This window comes from Seriola dumerili, unplaced genomic scaffold (assembly GCF_002260705.1).
Source record: "Seriola dumerili isolate Sdu_G_001 unplaced genomic scaffold, Sdu_1.0 BDQW01000056.1, whole genome shotgun sequence".
Taxonomy (NCBI): domain Eukaryota; kingdom Metazoa; phylum Chordata; class Actinopteri; order Carangiformes; family Carangidae; genus Seriola; species Seriola dumerili.
In genome coordinates, this window is record NW_019174311.1 from 5,199,642 (window position 1) to 5,216,313 (window position 16,672).

At 41.8% G+C, this 16,672-nt stretch overlaps 2 protein-coding genes across 2 annotated transcripts; both read left to right on the forward strand.

Moving 5' to 3' along the window:
* Nucleotides 1–201: 201 nt before the first annotated feature.
* Nucleotides 202–4,644, forward strand: LOC111219172 (protein FAM107B-like). Its single transcript, XM_022741783.1, has 5 exons — nucleotides 202–408; nucleotides 2,004–2,031; nucleotides 2,516–2,666; nucleotides 2,796–2,940; nucleotides 3,956–4,644. The coding sequence occupies exons 1-5, from the start codon at nucleotides 385–387 to the stop codon at nucleotides 4,055–4,057; spliced, it is 450 nt and encodes a 149-aa protein (XP_022597504.1). The 5' UTR covers nucleotides 202–384; the 3' UTR covers nucleotides 4,058–4,644.
* A 1,940-nt stretch (nucleotides 4,645–6,584) lies between these two features.
* Nucleotides 6,585–16,505, forward strand: cunh1orf106 (chromosome unknown C1orf106 homolog). The gene is made up of 10 exons (XM_022741870.1): nucleotides 6,585–6,629; nucleotides 11,086–11,181; nucleotides 11,906–12,039; nucleotides 12,715–12,837; nucleotides 12,944–13,178; nucleotides 13,270–13,323; nucleotides 13,939–14,164; nucleotides 14,696–14,845; nucleotides 14,957–15,653; nucleotides 16,279–16,505. Exons 2-10 carry the CDS (start codon nucleotides 11,118–11,120, stop codon nucleotides 16,369–16,371), a joined length of 1,776 nt encoding a protein of 591 aa, XP_022597591.1. The 5' UTR covers nucleotides 6,585–6,629; nucleotides 11,086–11,117; the 3' UTR covers nucleotides 16,372–16,505.
* Nucleotides 16,506–16,672: the final 167 nt, after the last annotated feature.

Here is a 16,672-nt window from a genome sequence, read left to right on the forward strand (position 1 = left end):
CTGAAATCCTTTGTTGTTGGAGTCTCTGTCAGTATTAATGGGCTCGCTGGTAGAGCAATCGACTGGTAATAGTGCCGTGTTAGGTTGGTTTTAAGCTGCATTTGTGTCGGCGGCAATTAACTAATCTAGCGTCCTGTGCCCTGTGGGGGTTGTGAGGTAATCTTGAATGGCGTAACAAGATTTCAGTGTCTACTACCACTATTGACTACTTCTAGATGGCACACTGAGTCCGAGGAGCCCTCATCAGCAGCAGTATGTTGGATTTGAATGTAGCAAAGAGACAGACAACAGACTGACTATGTGAGGAGCTGTGATTCTTTGAATAATGGACTAAAGCAGGGGAACTGTTACTGGACAGAAACAGTGCACCTCCACCATCCTGCCATGGAGGGGTCAAATGCAAAAAGAGTGAGTTTTTGGAAGTTGTTTACTTAGACAATAAAGTACTGCTGTCTGGTGAGTGAGATGTGAATGTCTGATCTGGTGGCCATCTGTCAGAGGTTTAGTTGACTTTTGGTCAAGCTGTGAGTGTAACCTCAGCGAGTTTACAGTGGTGGTTAATTTTGAATTCTATGTGTCCAACAGACTTTATATCCTTCTTAATATTATTCATATTATGATAAAAAAAATATAAGTGTATGCTTTATTACAGGATAGTGTTGTTGGGACAATCCAGAATTACCCTTAAGATTATGGGACAATCAAGATGTTTGAATCTGATCAAGCCACTTCATGACAGTCCATTACTGTCTCTAACTAAATTATAAAATATGAAATTACTTTAGTTAGATAAACATTAGGCTACAGAGTGGGTTATCATCACACTCAAGATTTATTAAGTGTGTATATTTTATCCTCATGAGCATCTTTCTGCTTTTTGTGAATACTTAAATGGTCCCTTGATTCTCAAATGACTCAGGTCCCGTCAGAAAACCGAAGTAGCCACATGTTGCATGTAAAAATCTGACTCATGGTTATGAAGTCCTTTTTATATACCAGGATGGAAAACTTGAAAAAACATGGTTGAGTTGTAGTCAAGCGCTCTTTGAGAGATGCAGTATATTGGAAACACAAGGTATTCATCTTTGGCTACCATTGGATGTGCACCTCAAAAACCAAAATTCAGTCAATTAAAAACTTTGCTGATGTTTCTGAGGGTAAAAGTATGTCAGTGCTACATTTGAGAATCAGCTTGTGACAACTGAGTGTCAGGTGTCACTCAGTGAGAGTGTCAAGTCGGGGAGTCTGTGCTAGAGGGAAGGAGAAGTTGTGAGAGATCAGGTGAAGTGACTTTGCTGGAATCCATCCACAATGGCTTCCAACCGGTAGGACACCCGTCAGGTTATCTCCCAGCTCAACCTCTCTGCAGGGGCCAGAGGAGGGACAGGATCTGAAGGCTTAGTGACAGGGACAGTAAAAGGCACAATCCCAAATACAGAGCCTGAGGACCATATGGGTCATCTGTAGGACAGTTTATAACAGAAATATGCTGTTACCTATCTGAGCAAGGCAGGACAACAACAGCATCTACCACCTGTTCCCTGCTCAATATGATCCCTTCCTCCAGGTGATCTGGTTTCACTGGGTGTGGCAGAGGTATCTGTCTGGTTGTGTTACAGCAGGATGTCATCCAATGTGGTTAGATCATGAATGTAATAAATACAGGTATTTATATATTTTTCTTCTGAATTACTTCTACATACGTAGGCCTACATTTCTGTTTGACCAAAGACACTGCCGTGCCAAACCTGACAGGCTGACAGAGCTGTTACATCACCTCTGTGCTCCAAGTAAACACAGCTCACCTGCTTAAGCAACGCAGCGGGCACTGTCCCTTTTAGCCTTTATCTAATTATACCTTCTGTCCAATCAGGTGAAGATCAAAATAAAGAAAATGTTTTGACAAACCAGTTTTCATACAGCAACGGTAACATGTTTAGCTCTGTCAAATTACTAACGGGGTGTCTCTTCTTTTTTCTTCTTTCACACTTTTTAACCGACAGAAACCAGGATATGGGCATCACAAAAAAGGTATCTTAATGCTGAGCAACACAAAAGAAGCACCCATACTGCTGATGATACTGTGGATTAGAATATCTGATTGATAGAAGAATCACTCAGCTGTTACAAATCAAATGTTTGATTGCTTAATCAGTTTGAACAATCAAATATTGTAGATCAATCAATCTCTTTGAATGATTGATTGGTTTGTTTGATAGAATTATCTTTATGTGAAATTAAATCAGACTGGTTACATTATAGTTTTTAAGTGTTATTTGGTTTTCAAATTTACAACTGGTGACTGAAATTATTATACTTTATTTAATTTATCTAATGACTTTGTGACTCAAATAATCAAGAACATACAAATACTCGGTCACTATTTGACAGTCACTTACAGTTTGATGGTTGTGTGGAGTCAAACTTTTTTTTTAAATCTATTATAAGAGTAGTTTTCCATCATTCTGGTTGAATGTATTAAAAGTACAGATATAAGGTGCTTTGTGTTCCTCAGAGAACTCTGTCGGCCACCCGCCGCTGTGCCGTCAGTCCACAGCAGACTTCAGTAGTGACGACAACGTTCAGCCCAGGAAACTGAACGGCTCGTCAGTGGATACACCGAGCTACCAGAACCTGCACCGGGAGCTGCTGCTCAGCCATAAACGGTACAGGAGGCCAAACACTAAAAACACCTTTGATCCTCTCAAGAATTGAAACAGAGCAGGGGTGGGTGGGGGGGGGTGGGGGGTAGGGGGTGTTCCTGTGTGTAACTATGACTCTGGCCGACCGTGCAGGGGTCTGCTGCTGGAGGAGAAACCAGAGCTGAAGCGAGTGTTGGAGCAGCGCAGACTGGAGCTGCACAAGGAGGAGGAGATGGCACGACGGGGGCCCTCAGATCTGGAGACAGAGCTCCGCAAGAGGCAACAGAAGCTGCAAGAGGTCAGAGGCACATAACATACAGTTGAGAGACTTTTCACAAAGTGATTATAAAATACAAATGAATTCACTTTGGCCCAAACACACAGTGGTTATTACTGTTACAACAAGAATTTGAGAATTCAGAGATTTTAAGGGCAAGTGCCTCCCAACCTTTGTCTTTGCCTACGACCCTTTACAAAAAAGTGCATTGGTCTATTGTCACATTTCAGATTTCTATGAGTTTTCTAACAAAGAGCCTAAACTCCTACAAACTTCTCAGATGGTTTTATCAAATAAAAGTTCCGAAGAGGTCAAATTATATATAAATATTTCACAAAAAGCAAAGATTAGAGAAAAAGTCCAAATGAAAACAAATGTGTGTATCAGAACCTGCTTATCTCCAGACCCCTAGGATTTATCTGGTGACCATTTTAGAAGGAGCCTGATCCCTAGGTTGGAGACCTACAACCTAACTGTATATAAAATAGTTTGAATTAGCTTCGTCTCAACCAGCTACACCAGTGAAATTCTACTTACACACTGATGCATACGCATTAACACTGTCATGTCACACGAGCCATTGTACTGCAGAATAAGTAGCCTACTTGTACTATTGCTTGAGCAGGATATTGAATGAATGGTTTTTGCTAGTGGTGTGTGGAGCACTTCTGCATTGTCATATCTGTATTTTTACTTAAGTAAAGGATCTGAGAGACTTGGCAGTAATGAAATTTCCATATTAAAGGTTTTCAACAGATGATATCTTGTGCCAGTGTTAATCAGCTCTAAATGTTTATGGCCAAATACCCCCGAGATTTGTTATCCGTCTCAGCTCTTGTGAGGTTAAAAAGTCGTTTTGGAACAGCATGTAGACTCTGGGACATTTATACTCTCTTTTTAAACCTTTGGTGTTTGAAATGTTGCCCAGACTGAGAGGTAAACTGCTCTTGGTCTGGACCAGCTGGATGATGGATGAGGTGGATGACACTAACTGGCTAAGAGCAGATACACTGACTTGTATTTTTTTTCCCTCCAGTACGAGCAAGAGGAGATCAGGCGGCGGGAGAACCAGCAGAAGATCCCTGAGTTTGTCCGTGTGAAGGACAACCTGAGGCGCACTCAGGCATTTGAGCAGTGAGGCCCTAAGGCTCCCATCAGCCCCTGCAGCATCTCACCATAGTGGCCCTAAATCTTTATGTTCACTGTCTGCTGAGTTACACAGCCTATATAGACAAACATCACAGGTGCACCTACAGGCTTTGGATCTCTTCATGGATTTTAAATTACATTTGGAAATATCAGGAATCATACAAAGGAAATACGTATTCCATATTTAGAAATGTCTTTGTAAAACTTAATCACAGTTCTGTTTCTGATGAGGGAGTGCTCATTTTTTATTTATAATTATGTGGATCAATATTTATTTGTTAAGGGAAAGCTACTACTGTTCAGAGGTTGGATATTTTTTATGTTTTCTATGGTAATTGTACTATTTATATTTTCAAATCAACTTCTCACGCTTCTTCAGGGCCACATCAGTCAAGCCTAATTCTTATTTTAAAACACTACTATTATGGGATTGCTAACAGATGCATTCCCCAACAGATCTGTTTTGTATCAATAGAAATCCCCCAGTGTTACAAATTTGCTTGTTTGTTTATCTGTTTCTGTCATGACTTTTGATTTTTAGTGTGTCCGTGTGCTGTGGAAATAAAGGCTTCGTGGTTTGCAGGGATGTGTTGTTTTGTTGGACACCATTCAAAGCACTGGGGACTGATTTGCATGCAGCTCTTCTCCCTGAGGACTCTCACGGTTCTTTCGCATGGATATGGGACTTTGTTTAATTAGCTGATCTTTTCATTCCATCACGGGACGAGAGGAGAAAGCACAGGCCATCTGGAGGAGGCTTTTCAGGATATATAGGCTGGGAATACCCAAGGGCCTGGTTAAGGCACTGGAGACATTTGGGATAGTCAGTGAAGCCACCGGCTGAAGGTAAAATAAAAGTAGCCTGTTTCAGAATTACATTTAGGTTATTTTAGCAGAAGTATAATAAGAAATGTGTAACTGTGAAATATGTTATATAAGTAAGTAATAATCCTACACTCACTTCTGTACTTTCACATATAAGTAAAAGTACAGAAGTAGTATTTAAAAAAACAACTGTATCCAAATTAAAAAGCTCTCACTAAAGTGTATATTATTAGATAATATTGCATTAGTAGGACAGGATAATACATAAGATTTTATGAGATTATCACATGTTTTCTATGTAAAAGCTGACTCTGTAGAGTAATTATTAGCTGTCAAACAAATGTAGAGGAGTAACAAGTACAACATGTACTTCTGAAATGTAGTGGCACAAAAGTATAGGTATGGCTCTCTGGTAAGGCACCATTATTAAGGGTTTATAAGCTGTAATTAATTACTCTATTAGCAGTTAATAAATAGTTACTTATATGTGATAGATCAACTATAAGCCATTAATAAGAAGAATGAAAATTGTTGACCAGTCACCTTTGGGAACAGTCCAGTCCAAAATCCAGTTATAAACAGCTAATCAACATTAATAACAAGAAACTAAATTGATTAATATTGAACCCTTTATTAATGATATTATTTACATTTATAGGTGACTAACTTTTGCTGATGGCTTTTTACAATATGACTATTACCATTCCTGAATGGCTTACACGTAACACGTATGTCCAGTGCAGACGTGAGGGGTTGGATTTAGATGCAACCAAAGTGTCAGACTGGAGGATGATTTTTTACAACCTGGCAACCTAAAAGTTGTTATTATTAATGGCTCATAACTGGTCCACAAAGCATTACTATGCGGTTTATCAACCATTAATAAAGCCATTAATCACAGTTTATATAGTCATTGTAAATGGTACCTTATCTGAAAGTGTAGAATCAAATAGAAAAAGTCAGGTATATCAAATTTGTACTTAAATACGGCATTTGAGTTGCTTTTCACCATTGTGCCTATTAAAAACAATAATGAAAAAAATGTGCAAAATAATCAAAAATCTAAATGAAGAAATTAAAACCCAGATAAGTGCAGAAAACATTTTACACAACAGACGAAGAAGAAATAAATCTTCTTATCTATGCTAATTGGCAATCAAAAACAGTCTACATTTGTCTCTATTTAATTGGGTTTTAAATGTAATCTAGGATAGATGGGTAGTACAAATTGGCCGACATGAGTGTGGTCTTATTCAACTCCACCACTTACTTACTTGCCAGCTGTCCTGAGTTTTTTCCTTTTTTTTAACCAAAAACTTGTCTCTCCATCGGCCATTCATCCTTCAGATTAAAAGCCCCTCAGCGAGTCGCGTGCTGTGTCAATAAGCAGAGCGTGTCTGGAAAGAAAGCAGCGTCGGACCGGACCATTTAAAAAAAAGTCCGGGGGAGATCGGCGGCGCCAAAAAGTTTACTTTTTCTGTTTAAAAACTTACTTTAGTGAGAATAAATAGTTTCAAGAGATAAACAACAACAAGAACAATGGGTTATGAAGTAATATACAAATTATGTAGCTAGCAAAGATACTTTTCAATAAAGCCTTTCCCCCTTCAGCGAAAAAGTGGAGTTGACTGAAACAGATGTCCCAAGCGTTCCCCTCACATCAGACCAGAGAAAGTGTGGACAGCTGGAGACTCTGCAGAGGGGATGCTGTAGAGAAGCAGAAAACACACCACAAGGTAAGTACACACGATTCTCTGTAGGTTTAATGTGTGAAAGAGAGGGAAATCAACCGAGCAGCAACGCGAGTACAACCCGATGGAGAGTGTGAGGCGAGGGATGCTGTCGCTGAACTTTAGACAGACATTACAGAACAGTTAGCAGCGTAACTGAATTGGCTATTTCGACTGTATGTAACGATTAGAAATACAAACACTTCCAAGGAACATATCTTTATGATACCTGTTCGCTCTTCTTCCATATTGTAAAGTAACCGACAGTTGTGGAAGAAGTATTCACATCCTTTAAGAGTAAAATTACTAATACCACAGTGTAAAATACTTAAAAGTCCTTAGCAGCAAGTAAAAGCACTCAGTATGGAAAATGGGCACTTTCATAGTGTAGGTTTTTAATTTATGTGCACAACTTATTATTTTGTGCAGCAAAATGAAATTTTTCTTTTTTTTAGGACTTCAGGACTTGTAGTTTTACACATCTTCAACTTGATCATGTCTAATCAGCCAAATAAGTGCAAACACCTGTGTGGACTGTATGCTGTAGAAGCGTATTGCATGTTTTTATGTGTGATCAAAGGGACTAGTTATATTAACTGTCAAATAAATGTAGTGTAGTAAAAACTACAACATTTCTCTCTGAAATTCAAGTTAAGTACAATCCTACATCAAAACTGTAACAGCTCTTCAGTAACTGTACTTTCCACCAGTGGTAACATATTACATTTAAGTTCCACATTTCAATACAATGATTAGGTATTTTAATTGTAATTGTTAATTGTAATGCATTGAATATTTCAATTATCTGCCATTTTCTGCTTCCTTTTCACTTCAATTCAATGGGACTATACTTCACTACATTATTACATTATTTGACAGCTACAGCAACTATGACATTAAATTGATTCTTACATGTTAACGCATCAGTGGTACTAATCCACCATTCTGCATAATGATTACATTTACCTGAAATACTTTAAGTACATTTAGTTGTTAATACCTCTGAACTTTTACTTAAGTAAAGATTTTAATTCAGGACGTTTAGTTGTAATTGATTATTTTCATAGTCTGGTACTGCTAATTTTACTTAAGATGAGTATTGTCTTCCACCACTGCTGATCCTCTAAGAATCGTGCTTTATTTGTCTGTTGACAAACTGTGAAAGAAGAGGTAAAACTATCATTAATTATGATTAATGAATACTTGAGTTGTTGGAGTTGTTGAGTGTCTGCAGATCAATAACTTGCTCTGTATTGTACCAGTAATATAAACAGGTTGCTTTCACAGAGAGAAAACACTGTAGGACATATTTGGGGCAACACACTGGTTGGTGGCAGTTGTTTGTGCCCACTGCAGCAGAATAAACACAGCCTCCTGCAGTCCACATGTTGACAGACATGCAGTGTTACTGTGGTGCCAAAGACAACACCTCTGTGTTGTTATGCTCCTGGAGTCCCCCCAGGTCTTTTGTTAACAGTGGGTACTTGTGGGTGAAAAGCTTTAACCACATCCTGCCCGTGGCCTGGGATGACCATCAGTGTCCATTCAGTGGCCTCAGAAATGATGACTCAGAGGGACAAGGTGCCATGATCCCCGGCCAGCCCTTCAGCCTCTGGTGAACAATGGAACATCTCTTCTTGCCCTCTGTATTTACGCTGTCGCTGGGCTGTGACAGAGCTGGTGTGTCTGGCCAGCATATGGCCTCCAGAGACCGAGAGCAGGCCGGTAGGTGCTTATTACCCCTGCATTGTCTCTGTTGGAAAACTAAGACCCCTGCATTACTGAACAGTGTGTGAGCCTTCTCACAGCTATGGCTTAAATGAACTTAATGTTATCAAAGCCTCTTGTCTACATTTTGCTGCTGTCTGTGGAGTTTCCAAACTCTGACTCCAGTGACGTGCTTTTCTAAAACAACACTCCCCCACATTGATGCACTTTTCTTCCAGCAGCCCATACTGTGTACAGAGTGGATCCATTTTGCTGAATGGATTTTGGCTTTTCATCAGACTCTGAAATAAGGCATGCTGTAAAGTCGTTTGGTTTCTTCCATAGTATCAGCATTCAGTGGAGAATCTTAATTACAGGGTTTGAACAGGCCTCGGTCTGGTTTCAGGCATCCCTCACTGTTTCCTCGGCGAGGCTGGTCCCCGTTGGTCCGTCGGTAATTCCAGGGCCGACCACAGTGGTAATGAGCACGGCGGTGGTGGCGGCATTCCAGGAGATTGCAGCTCCAAAGGCTCATGGGAAAGGGTGGTGGGGGAAGTCTGCGAGACAGTGAATCCACATCATGATCTCTTGCCATAAACACCCACTTCCGTAGATGTTACACTGTCACGGTCCGGTGAGCGAGCGAGGATGGGTGGGGATCCTCAGCTTCCATGTCTGACACGTTTCTAGATCGTCTTCATTAGCGGTGATCACACACTCCCCTCAATTAAGATGTTTTGGCTACATCTATGTAGTGGAGACTGAGCTATCAGCAGCTATCCCTTCAGGAAATGGACTGCTATTCCTGTTCCACTCGATCAAGACAAGTATTGTTTTTTTGACTCTTCCCTAACTGTATAATTTCAACGCTCCCACGACTCCAGGTTCTTATGAAATCCATGATAAATGACTTCGCAATGAGCTGCAACTTCTAATGAGATTTGCTGTTTTACCCGAACTCACCCACCCACTCACCCACCCACCCACCCGCTCTCTCAGCCTAGACCTCCGACCACAGACTCTTGTGAAAGTCTTCAGAGAGTTATGGGGTGTAAGTGGGTAAATCCCACATTACCCGGCCTGTCTCTGATTACCAGGCTGGATTCCTGTCGACGTCATGAGTTTTAGATCGCTGCAGCGTGGAGCTGTGCGTCTGAGAGTACAGCAGCAGGCCCTGACCTTGCACAGTAAAAACTCAGCACTGTTCCTTTCTCCATCTCTCACTGCAGCCTTGTCTCAATATTGGCCCAACAATGCCGCTCCGGCCTGAAGCAGAGTTGTCAGCAGATATTGCGCCCGCAGCAGATTATTGAGGCCGGTTGGTGGATACAGGGCCTTTGTTGCAGTGTTGTTTTACTGACTCGAGCTGCCTGGCTGTACTTCATTGTGCTACCGGCTGCTCATAGCTGCGTCAGTTCACATGAGTTGCTGTGGTGAATGGGTCAGGCCGACGGGATACACAATAATATCCTGTTAGAGGAGGTTCTCATCCACACGGGCTCCGAGTCTTCCTGGTCCCTGCAGGAAAAGGCCTGATACCAATCTCCAAACACAGAGGATGAGACAGGAGCTGAGGATTATACACAGCAGCCTTAGCAACACATTCATTCATGTGGTGTCTGTTTTTATGTCTCCATGCCTCCCCTTTATTCCTGACTAATAACACATCATTTACTTCTTCTGTGTGTTTTGCTTACATGATTCTGACACAGAGGCTGCTCCAGGTCATAAAGTTTATGAACTGTCCCTTTTATGAATGTGTTGCATTGAAGTAAGACAAGCTAATAATATCTTTCAATCATGTTAGTGCCCAGAACATTCTCTCATGTGATCTTCTGGCCTTTCTACGGAGGAGTCAAGGTTGGTGGCAGACATGTGACGTCCAGAATAAATTAATTGACCTAAAAAATAAATTCTCCAGCACTTTTTTTTTTATTTTATTTTTCACCACATAGCCACACACACACACACACACACACACACACCTCCTGGCCTGGTTTTAAAAGCCTTGACTTATTCTCCAATTTGTTGTCACTGTTTTCCTCTTCTTGCAGTCGTTCCTCTCTGCATCTTGTTTTAGGTGACTGTCAGTCAGATGTTTGGTGGAAAGCAACAATGGAACAGAGCGGGCCATAAACATGAATTGTGCTCGCTTGTTTGTGAAAGTGTGTTTGTGAAATTGGGCAGCGCTGCACAGGAGTCAGCAGGGACCTTGTGATCTGATGCTGCATGGACAAGCCCAGCATTGAGACATTCTTCCACTTCAAAGCCCCCAGAGGGTTTTCTGGACACTGGTTGAATAGGAGCTGAGGGAGGGGTGCATGGGGGGAACAGGTGCAGTCCATGAGTGGGGTAATTCCCGCTGCCATCTGCTTTCTTTTTCGGGGTCTGGGCTCTTTAAACGCCCTCTGACACGCCTCACGGCGACACACTCCCCTAGCTAGCCACACCGTGCCCCGTCACCATGGCACCACGATTCGGATTAACCCCCGCACATGTGCCGAGTCAACCGTGAGGGTCTGCCTCTTTTGTGATTGAGCATGGGAGGGAGAAAAAAAGGGAAGGAGGAGGGGAGAGATGCAGAGCTGCATGGATAAGTGTGTGAAAGGACACTCGCCAGTCATTCACTTTTGTTAAGTAAAGCAGCAGGAGGGAGCATGAATGAAGCCATGTGGCAGAGCAAACACCAGGAGAATCTGTGGGCTTCTCAGTGATCACTTTAATTGTACTAATCTGAACAAACTTATTTCAACAGGTATTTCAAAAGCTCGAGAGCAGAGAGTCAAAATGACGGCCATCGAGAGTAAAGAGGAGATCAGTGACACTGACAGTGGGATTATCTTGCACTCTGGTAAGAAGAAATGTACAACAGATTATCAATACAGCATCTGATTTCCACACATTTCATGTACAGATCAGGGCTGATTTATCACTATCAAAACACACAGTAATACTCCTAAGATATAGCGACCAATAATAATTTTTTTTACATAAACACAAACAAACATTTTCCTTATTTTCTTTCTTTCTTTTTTTAGTAGTGACTCTGCTTAACAAAAACAAGTGTGACACGAAGGGTACACATATACACATAATGGACAGACATGTAAATGACAATAATAAACACTTATAGAGATATAGAAACGGAAAGAATATGATGTGTATGGTTCGTGTCTGTGATGTCTGTGAGTAAATTTTATAGTTTAGTTTCTGTAGTGACATTTTTAACACATACACTGATACTGATACATCTGCAACAAGCAAATAATGGCCGTCATAGTCCATATATGACAGACAACAGCCCATATGACATTCACATCATGTGATCAGGAGAAAACAACACAGCAACAAACCACTTTAATACTACGCAGCAGTGACCGGCCTATACAAGACATAGGACCTAATGTTAGTGTAAGTCCAGAAGAAACAATACAGTAACACCAGCTGTGGTGCAACTCATGTATGTGATTCTAGACAGTACATTATATACAGTAGAAATAGTGAATTTATTTGTGTGGCTGATACAGTAGCTGATGAGGAAAGCTTGATCTGATCTTCAGTGTGTTTCTCTGCAGGTCCAGACAGCCCCACGTCCCCTGTGAAGGACCTGACCACCCACACCAGAGCTCTGAAGCTGAAGCACCAGTCTCTGGAGGAGCGTCTGGAGCTCTGCCTGCTGGAGCTGAGAAAGCTCTGCATCAGAGAGGCAGTAAGTTACCTCTTACATGACGACATGTGCACAAGATATATACCAAGATATTATTTAGTGCTTAATAGTATGTGAGCTATTTACTAGTTTGTTTGTTGATTTTTTTAAATATATTTATTTATTTGTTTTGAGTTTGGATTACTTTAATTAATTCGTTTTATTTTTGGATAATATTCTCTTTTGATAGTCGTTATTTTTATAAAAATATATATTATTTGTTTATCTAGCATAGATAGTTTGGTTAACTACTATTTTGTTTATGTTTGGGTAATGCTATGGGCACATTTGCTTATTTATGTAGGTAGACTGGTTTAGGACCAGCATGCACCTGGGTGGGCCTGTGGTTTTTTACCAGAGCAGGAGAGGCAGCAGCAAACATGATCTCTTTGTTCCTTGGTTTGCTGCTTGTTTGGATTAATAAATCAAAAAGAAAACACATTGGCTTTGTTTGGACGGCGGATTCTTTTGCCTGTGTAAACCACATATTCATGGTTCATCAGTGGCCTTTTGATTTTATGTTGGATTCAAGTTTGTTTGAGGACAAATAGCCTCTGCAAATAGTCAAGAGGAACATTATAGTAACTCTAAATGAACGGTGAAGTGTTTTGCATGCTTTGTGTCAGGGTGATAGCGTTTAGCGTTTTGTGATCGGCACTTTTATTTTGTCCTTCACAGGAGCTGACTGGTTCGCTACCCTCAGATTATCCTCTGATGCCCGATGAGAAGCCACCTCGGGTCAGAAGGAGGATTGGAGCTTCCTTCAAGCTGGACGAAGGTCTGATCCATCTGGATAAACAGGTACAGGACACGATTAACGGTTCAGTAATTTTGATGAAAGTAAATGAGCAAAAGACACTGTTACTCATCAGCTGCAACTAAATGTCAGAACCTGTCTCTGTCACAGGATACCGAGTTGCAAGCGCTGGAAACTGACTTGGCCCTTCAGCAGCAGATTTATGAGGCGGCCCGCAAACTCTCCCTTGAGGGCAACCTCAGTAAACCACAGAAGAAGAGCCGGCTCCAGCAGTGCAAGAGGGAGGAGAAGAAAGTGAAGGATCTGCAAGAGGCCGTGTTCCAGCACAGGATCAAAAGCGAGTGCAACTCACCGCACATCAACAACTCAACCAGTCAAAACAAAGGTGAAGGACACTGCTGCCCCCTACAGGCCAATATCTGCAATACACCCATGAGCATGACTGACACTTAAAATGCTTGTTTTTCCGCCTGCAGATCTGAGTGTGTCTGATGACAGCTCCCTGTCTGATGTGGTGGCCCTGGATGATGGTGAGAGAGGAGTACATTTATACACATAGGTTTAGATTTCTCTCTTATAAACATGCTTTGATTGAAACATGTAGTCGCAGTAAATGGTGGAAGAAGAACTCAGATCTTTTACTGAAGTAAAAGTAGCAGATCCAAAGTGTAGAAATACTCTGTTACAAGTAAAAATGCATTTAAAACTTTAGTACAAATCTACATCAAAATATACCGGAAGTAAAAATACTCATTGAGAATGTCCCATTTCATAATAATATATATTATATTATTGTGTCATAATTATTGATGCATTAATGTGTACATCACTTTAATGTTTACGTTTGCAGCTGGTAATCACTGAATATGCTGCTGGATAGCTTGTGAATTTTCCCTCAGGGATCAATCAAGTCACATTTTAATGTATAATAGTCCATCATAGTTTACTTGCTGAATATATTTTGTGTTTGTAACCTGAATCTGTAACTGCAGCAATCTGTAATCAAGTACAGTGCTTGAGTAAGTGTACTTACTCTCTACCACTGTGTGTAAATAGATAATGTAGATCTGAGATATTTTGGAGCACCATACTCTGACAGTGGTGCCTCATACTGACGGACTGATTGGCTCTCTGACCGTTCATAGATGTGGACCCGCCCAGCCCCCTCTCTCCTCCAGTGCTGGGCACTTCCTATTCAGAACCCCTTCAGCTGTCAGCCAAGACCCTGCCGTCATCCCAGCAGTCATCAAGCCAGCTCAGTGTGGAGTATGAGCGCTCTCCCATCCAGAACTCTCCATGGAAGGAGTCCAGTCTGGACCAGCCGTACCAGAAGGTCACAAAACCTCAGTCTGCTTGCAGCAGCAGGTCCAGGTAGGAATCTGAAGTGTGATAACCAGCCATGGGATACATGACTGTACTGTGATCTCAACAGCAAATAAATATGTGTTTATTTTTCTGTTAACATGAGCATCAGAGAGAAAAGAAAATTGCATTAGGTTGAAAAAAAACATGTCAGTATTCATCCAGCTGACCCTCATGTTCATAGTTTGGATGGCCCAAACCAGTGTTCCTTCAGTTAAAGGGATAGCTCAGGTTATTTGACGTGGGGTTGTATGAGGTAGTCATGCATCGTCAGTGTGTTACCTGCAGTAGATTCAGATCAGAGCCCTGCCAGTTACGAGAGGCGACCAGGAGCACCGGTACAGAGGTGGAGCGATGTGCTGCTGTGCACGGGGCCAGCAGAAAAAATGTGTTTTAGACACTTTTAATATAAGCCCACCGAAACAATCCAATGTCTGTTTAAGTGTACGCTTCATGTAGAATATTTCCAGCGGTTTATCTTCCCACACCCCCTTCATGCTGCATGACTCATGTCGCCCCTCCTGTTTTTGTTGTGTGCAGTAGTCCAGCAGGAACCCAGGTGTCGGCAGAGAGCAGCAGGATTCCTCTCTCTCAGTTTATAAAGAACTCAGCCCTGTATCACAACCACTCCACCAGTGCCCCCTCCACCCCGGAGCTGCACGTACGTCGTCAGTACTCCCAGTCCTTCAGGTACACCAAAGCATCATGTCAGACACATCAAATGTGTGATGGCCGAAGAGCGTACCCACATGCCTACTTACATTTTACAACTTAACATGATTGTTAACATTGTCTCCTCAGACTTCCCAAAAGTAAGCCGTCTGTGGACATGGAGCGCCTCAGCTCAGACAGCAGCCGAGGGCGAGCCAGGCTGCCCCAGCGGCACTGCGTGGCTGATTTGATGGTGCGTTCTCCGGAGTACTCTCCCCTGCGTCCGTACCAGTCCAGCTCTGAAGACAGCAGCTCGGAGCACTCCTCCTCCTCCTACATCAGCTCCCCTGGCAGGGATGGACCCACTGAGATCCCAAAGCTCTGCCCGCCTCCTTATGGATTCCACCTTGGAGCACAGAAAAAAGGACTCTCCAGCTTCTCCAGCTCACACAAGAACACCAGCCAGTCTCAGCCCAGCCCTGGCTATGTCAAGGCCATTACAGAAGATGGCCCCCTCTCCCCTCAAGACCTGGACCTGGGGAAATGCTTCCTGTCCTCCCCTCCTGTGGCACGCAGCCATCAGCAAAGACAGTGGCAGGAGGGAGCGTCGTCCCCGAGGAGAATCCTAAAGCCCCCTCCACCTTACACCAGGCTGGTGCGAACACCCTCGCTGAAGGAGTACCCGAACCACGCCATTAGGCTGATGCCCAGGGAGATTGTATCAGAGGAGCTGAAGTCCTGGCACCAGAGGAATCAGCTGCAGAAGTTGCGACCAAGCTGCGGAGATCAGCTGAGCTCCCTCGGTTTCAAAAGCCCCACTTCACCTCACCTGCATCCATTTAAACAGGTAATGGTCTGATTTTCACACATACCACCATCAGACAGGGTCCTTAAATCTGGCCTAGAGTTTTAATATACATAAGGCCTGCAACTGACAATTACTTTCATAATCAATTAGTCTGTTTATTATTGTCTAACTTCAACATCAGAACACAGTGTAAAATGTCCATCACAGTCCATTATGACATATTCAAATGTCTTGCTGTGTCCGACTTACAGCCCAAAACCGTAAGATATGAAATTTATAATAATGTTAAGAAAGTACAGAAAAGTACGGAAGCGTGATGCATTCAGTTAAGAAGAAAAAATCGGCTGTTTTCTGAATCAACAAGATCATTTTCTCAGAATTCTGAGATATTAAACTCGTTAATTTTTTTCTCAAATGAATGCATCACACTTCTGTAGAAATGTATAGCAAATTCTTACATTTAAGAGGCTGGAACTATCACATGATTGATTTAGATTTGGCAATTGATGGAAACGATTAATCGATTATTAAAATATCTGCAGATTAATATTTTTATGGTTGTCTAATCGGTATCTCATCTACACAGGTGTTGCAACTCAATAACAATATATTTAACAACGTATTTATGCACAAAGTGAGCTCTGATTTCATGTGTTTTCTGCAGGGGTCAGGTAATGTGATTCTCCAGAGAGCTGCAGACGGGACTCCAGTCCAGTGGTTTGTGGCTGAGGATGCTGAAATCGTGAGCCAGGTGTAGCTGAGACCTCTGCTCCTCTGCAGTATGTTCAGTAGGATGTATGCTATTCCTTTCTATTTATCTCTATATTTATTAAGTCTTTAGACTCTCTGTGAGATCGTATGTTGACATGATGCAGAAAACACGGACCTATCAGGACCCTGATGAGCACAGTTCTCTCTCTTCTTTTAATTTAAAACTTAATGTAAGATGCTATGCCAGTTTTATTTATTTTAAATTGTTTTCTAATGGATGATTATTAAAAAAAAAACCTGAGGTGAACTGAGGTTCATGCAATTCAATAATTGTGTCAAATGGATCA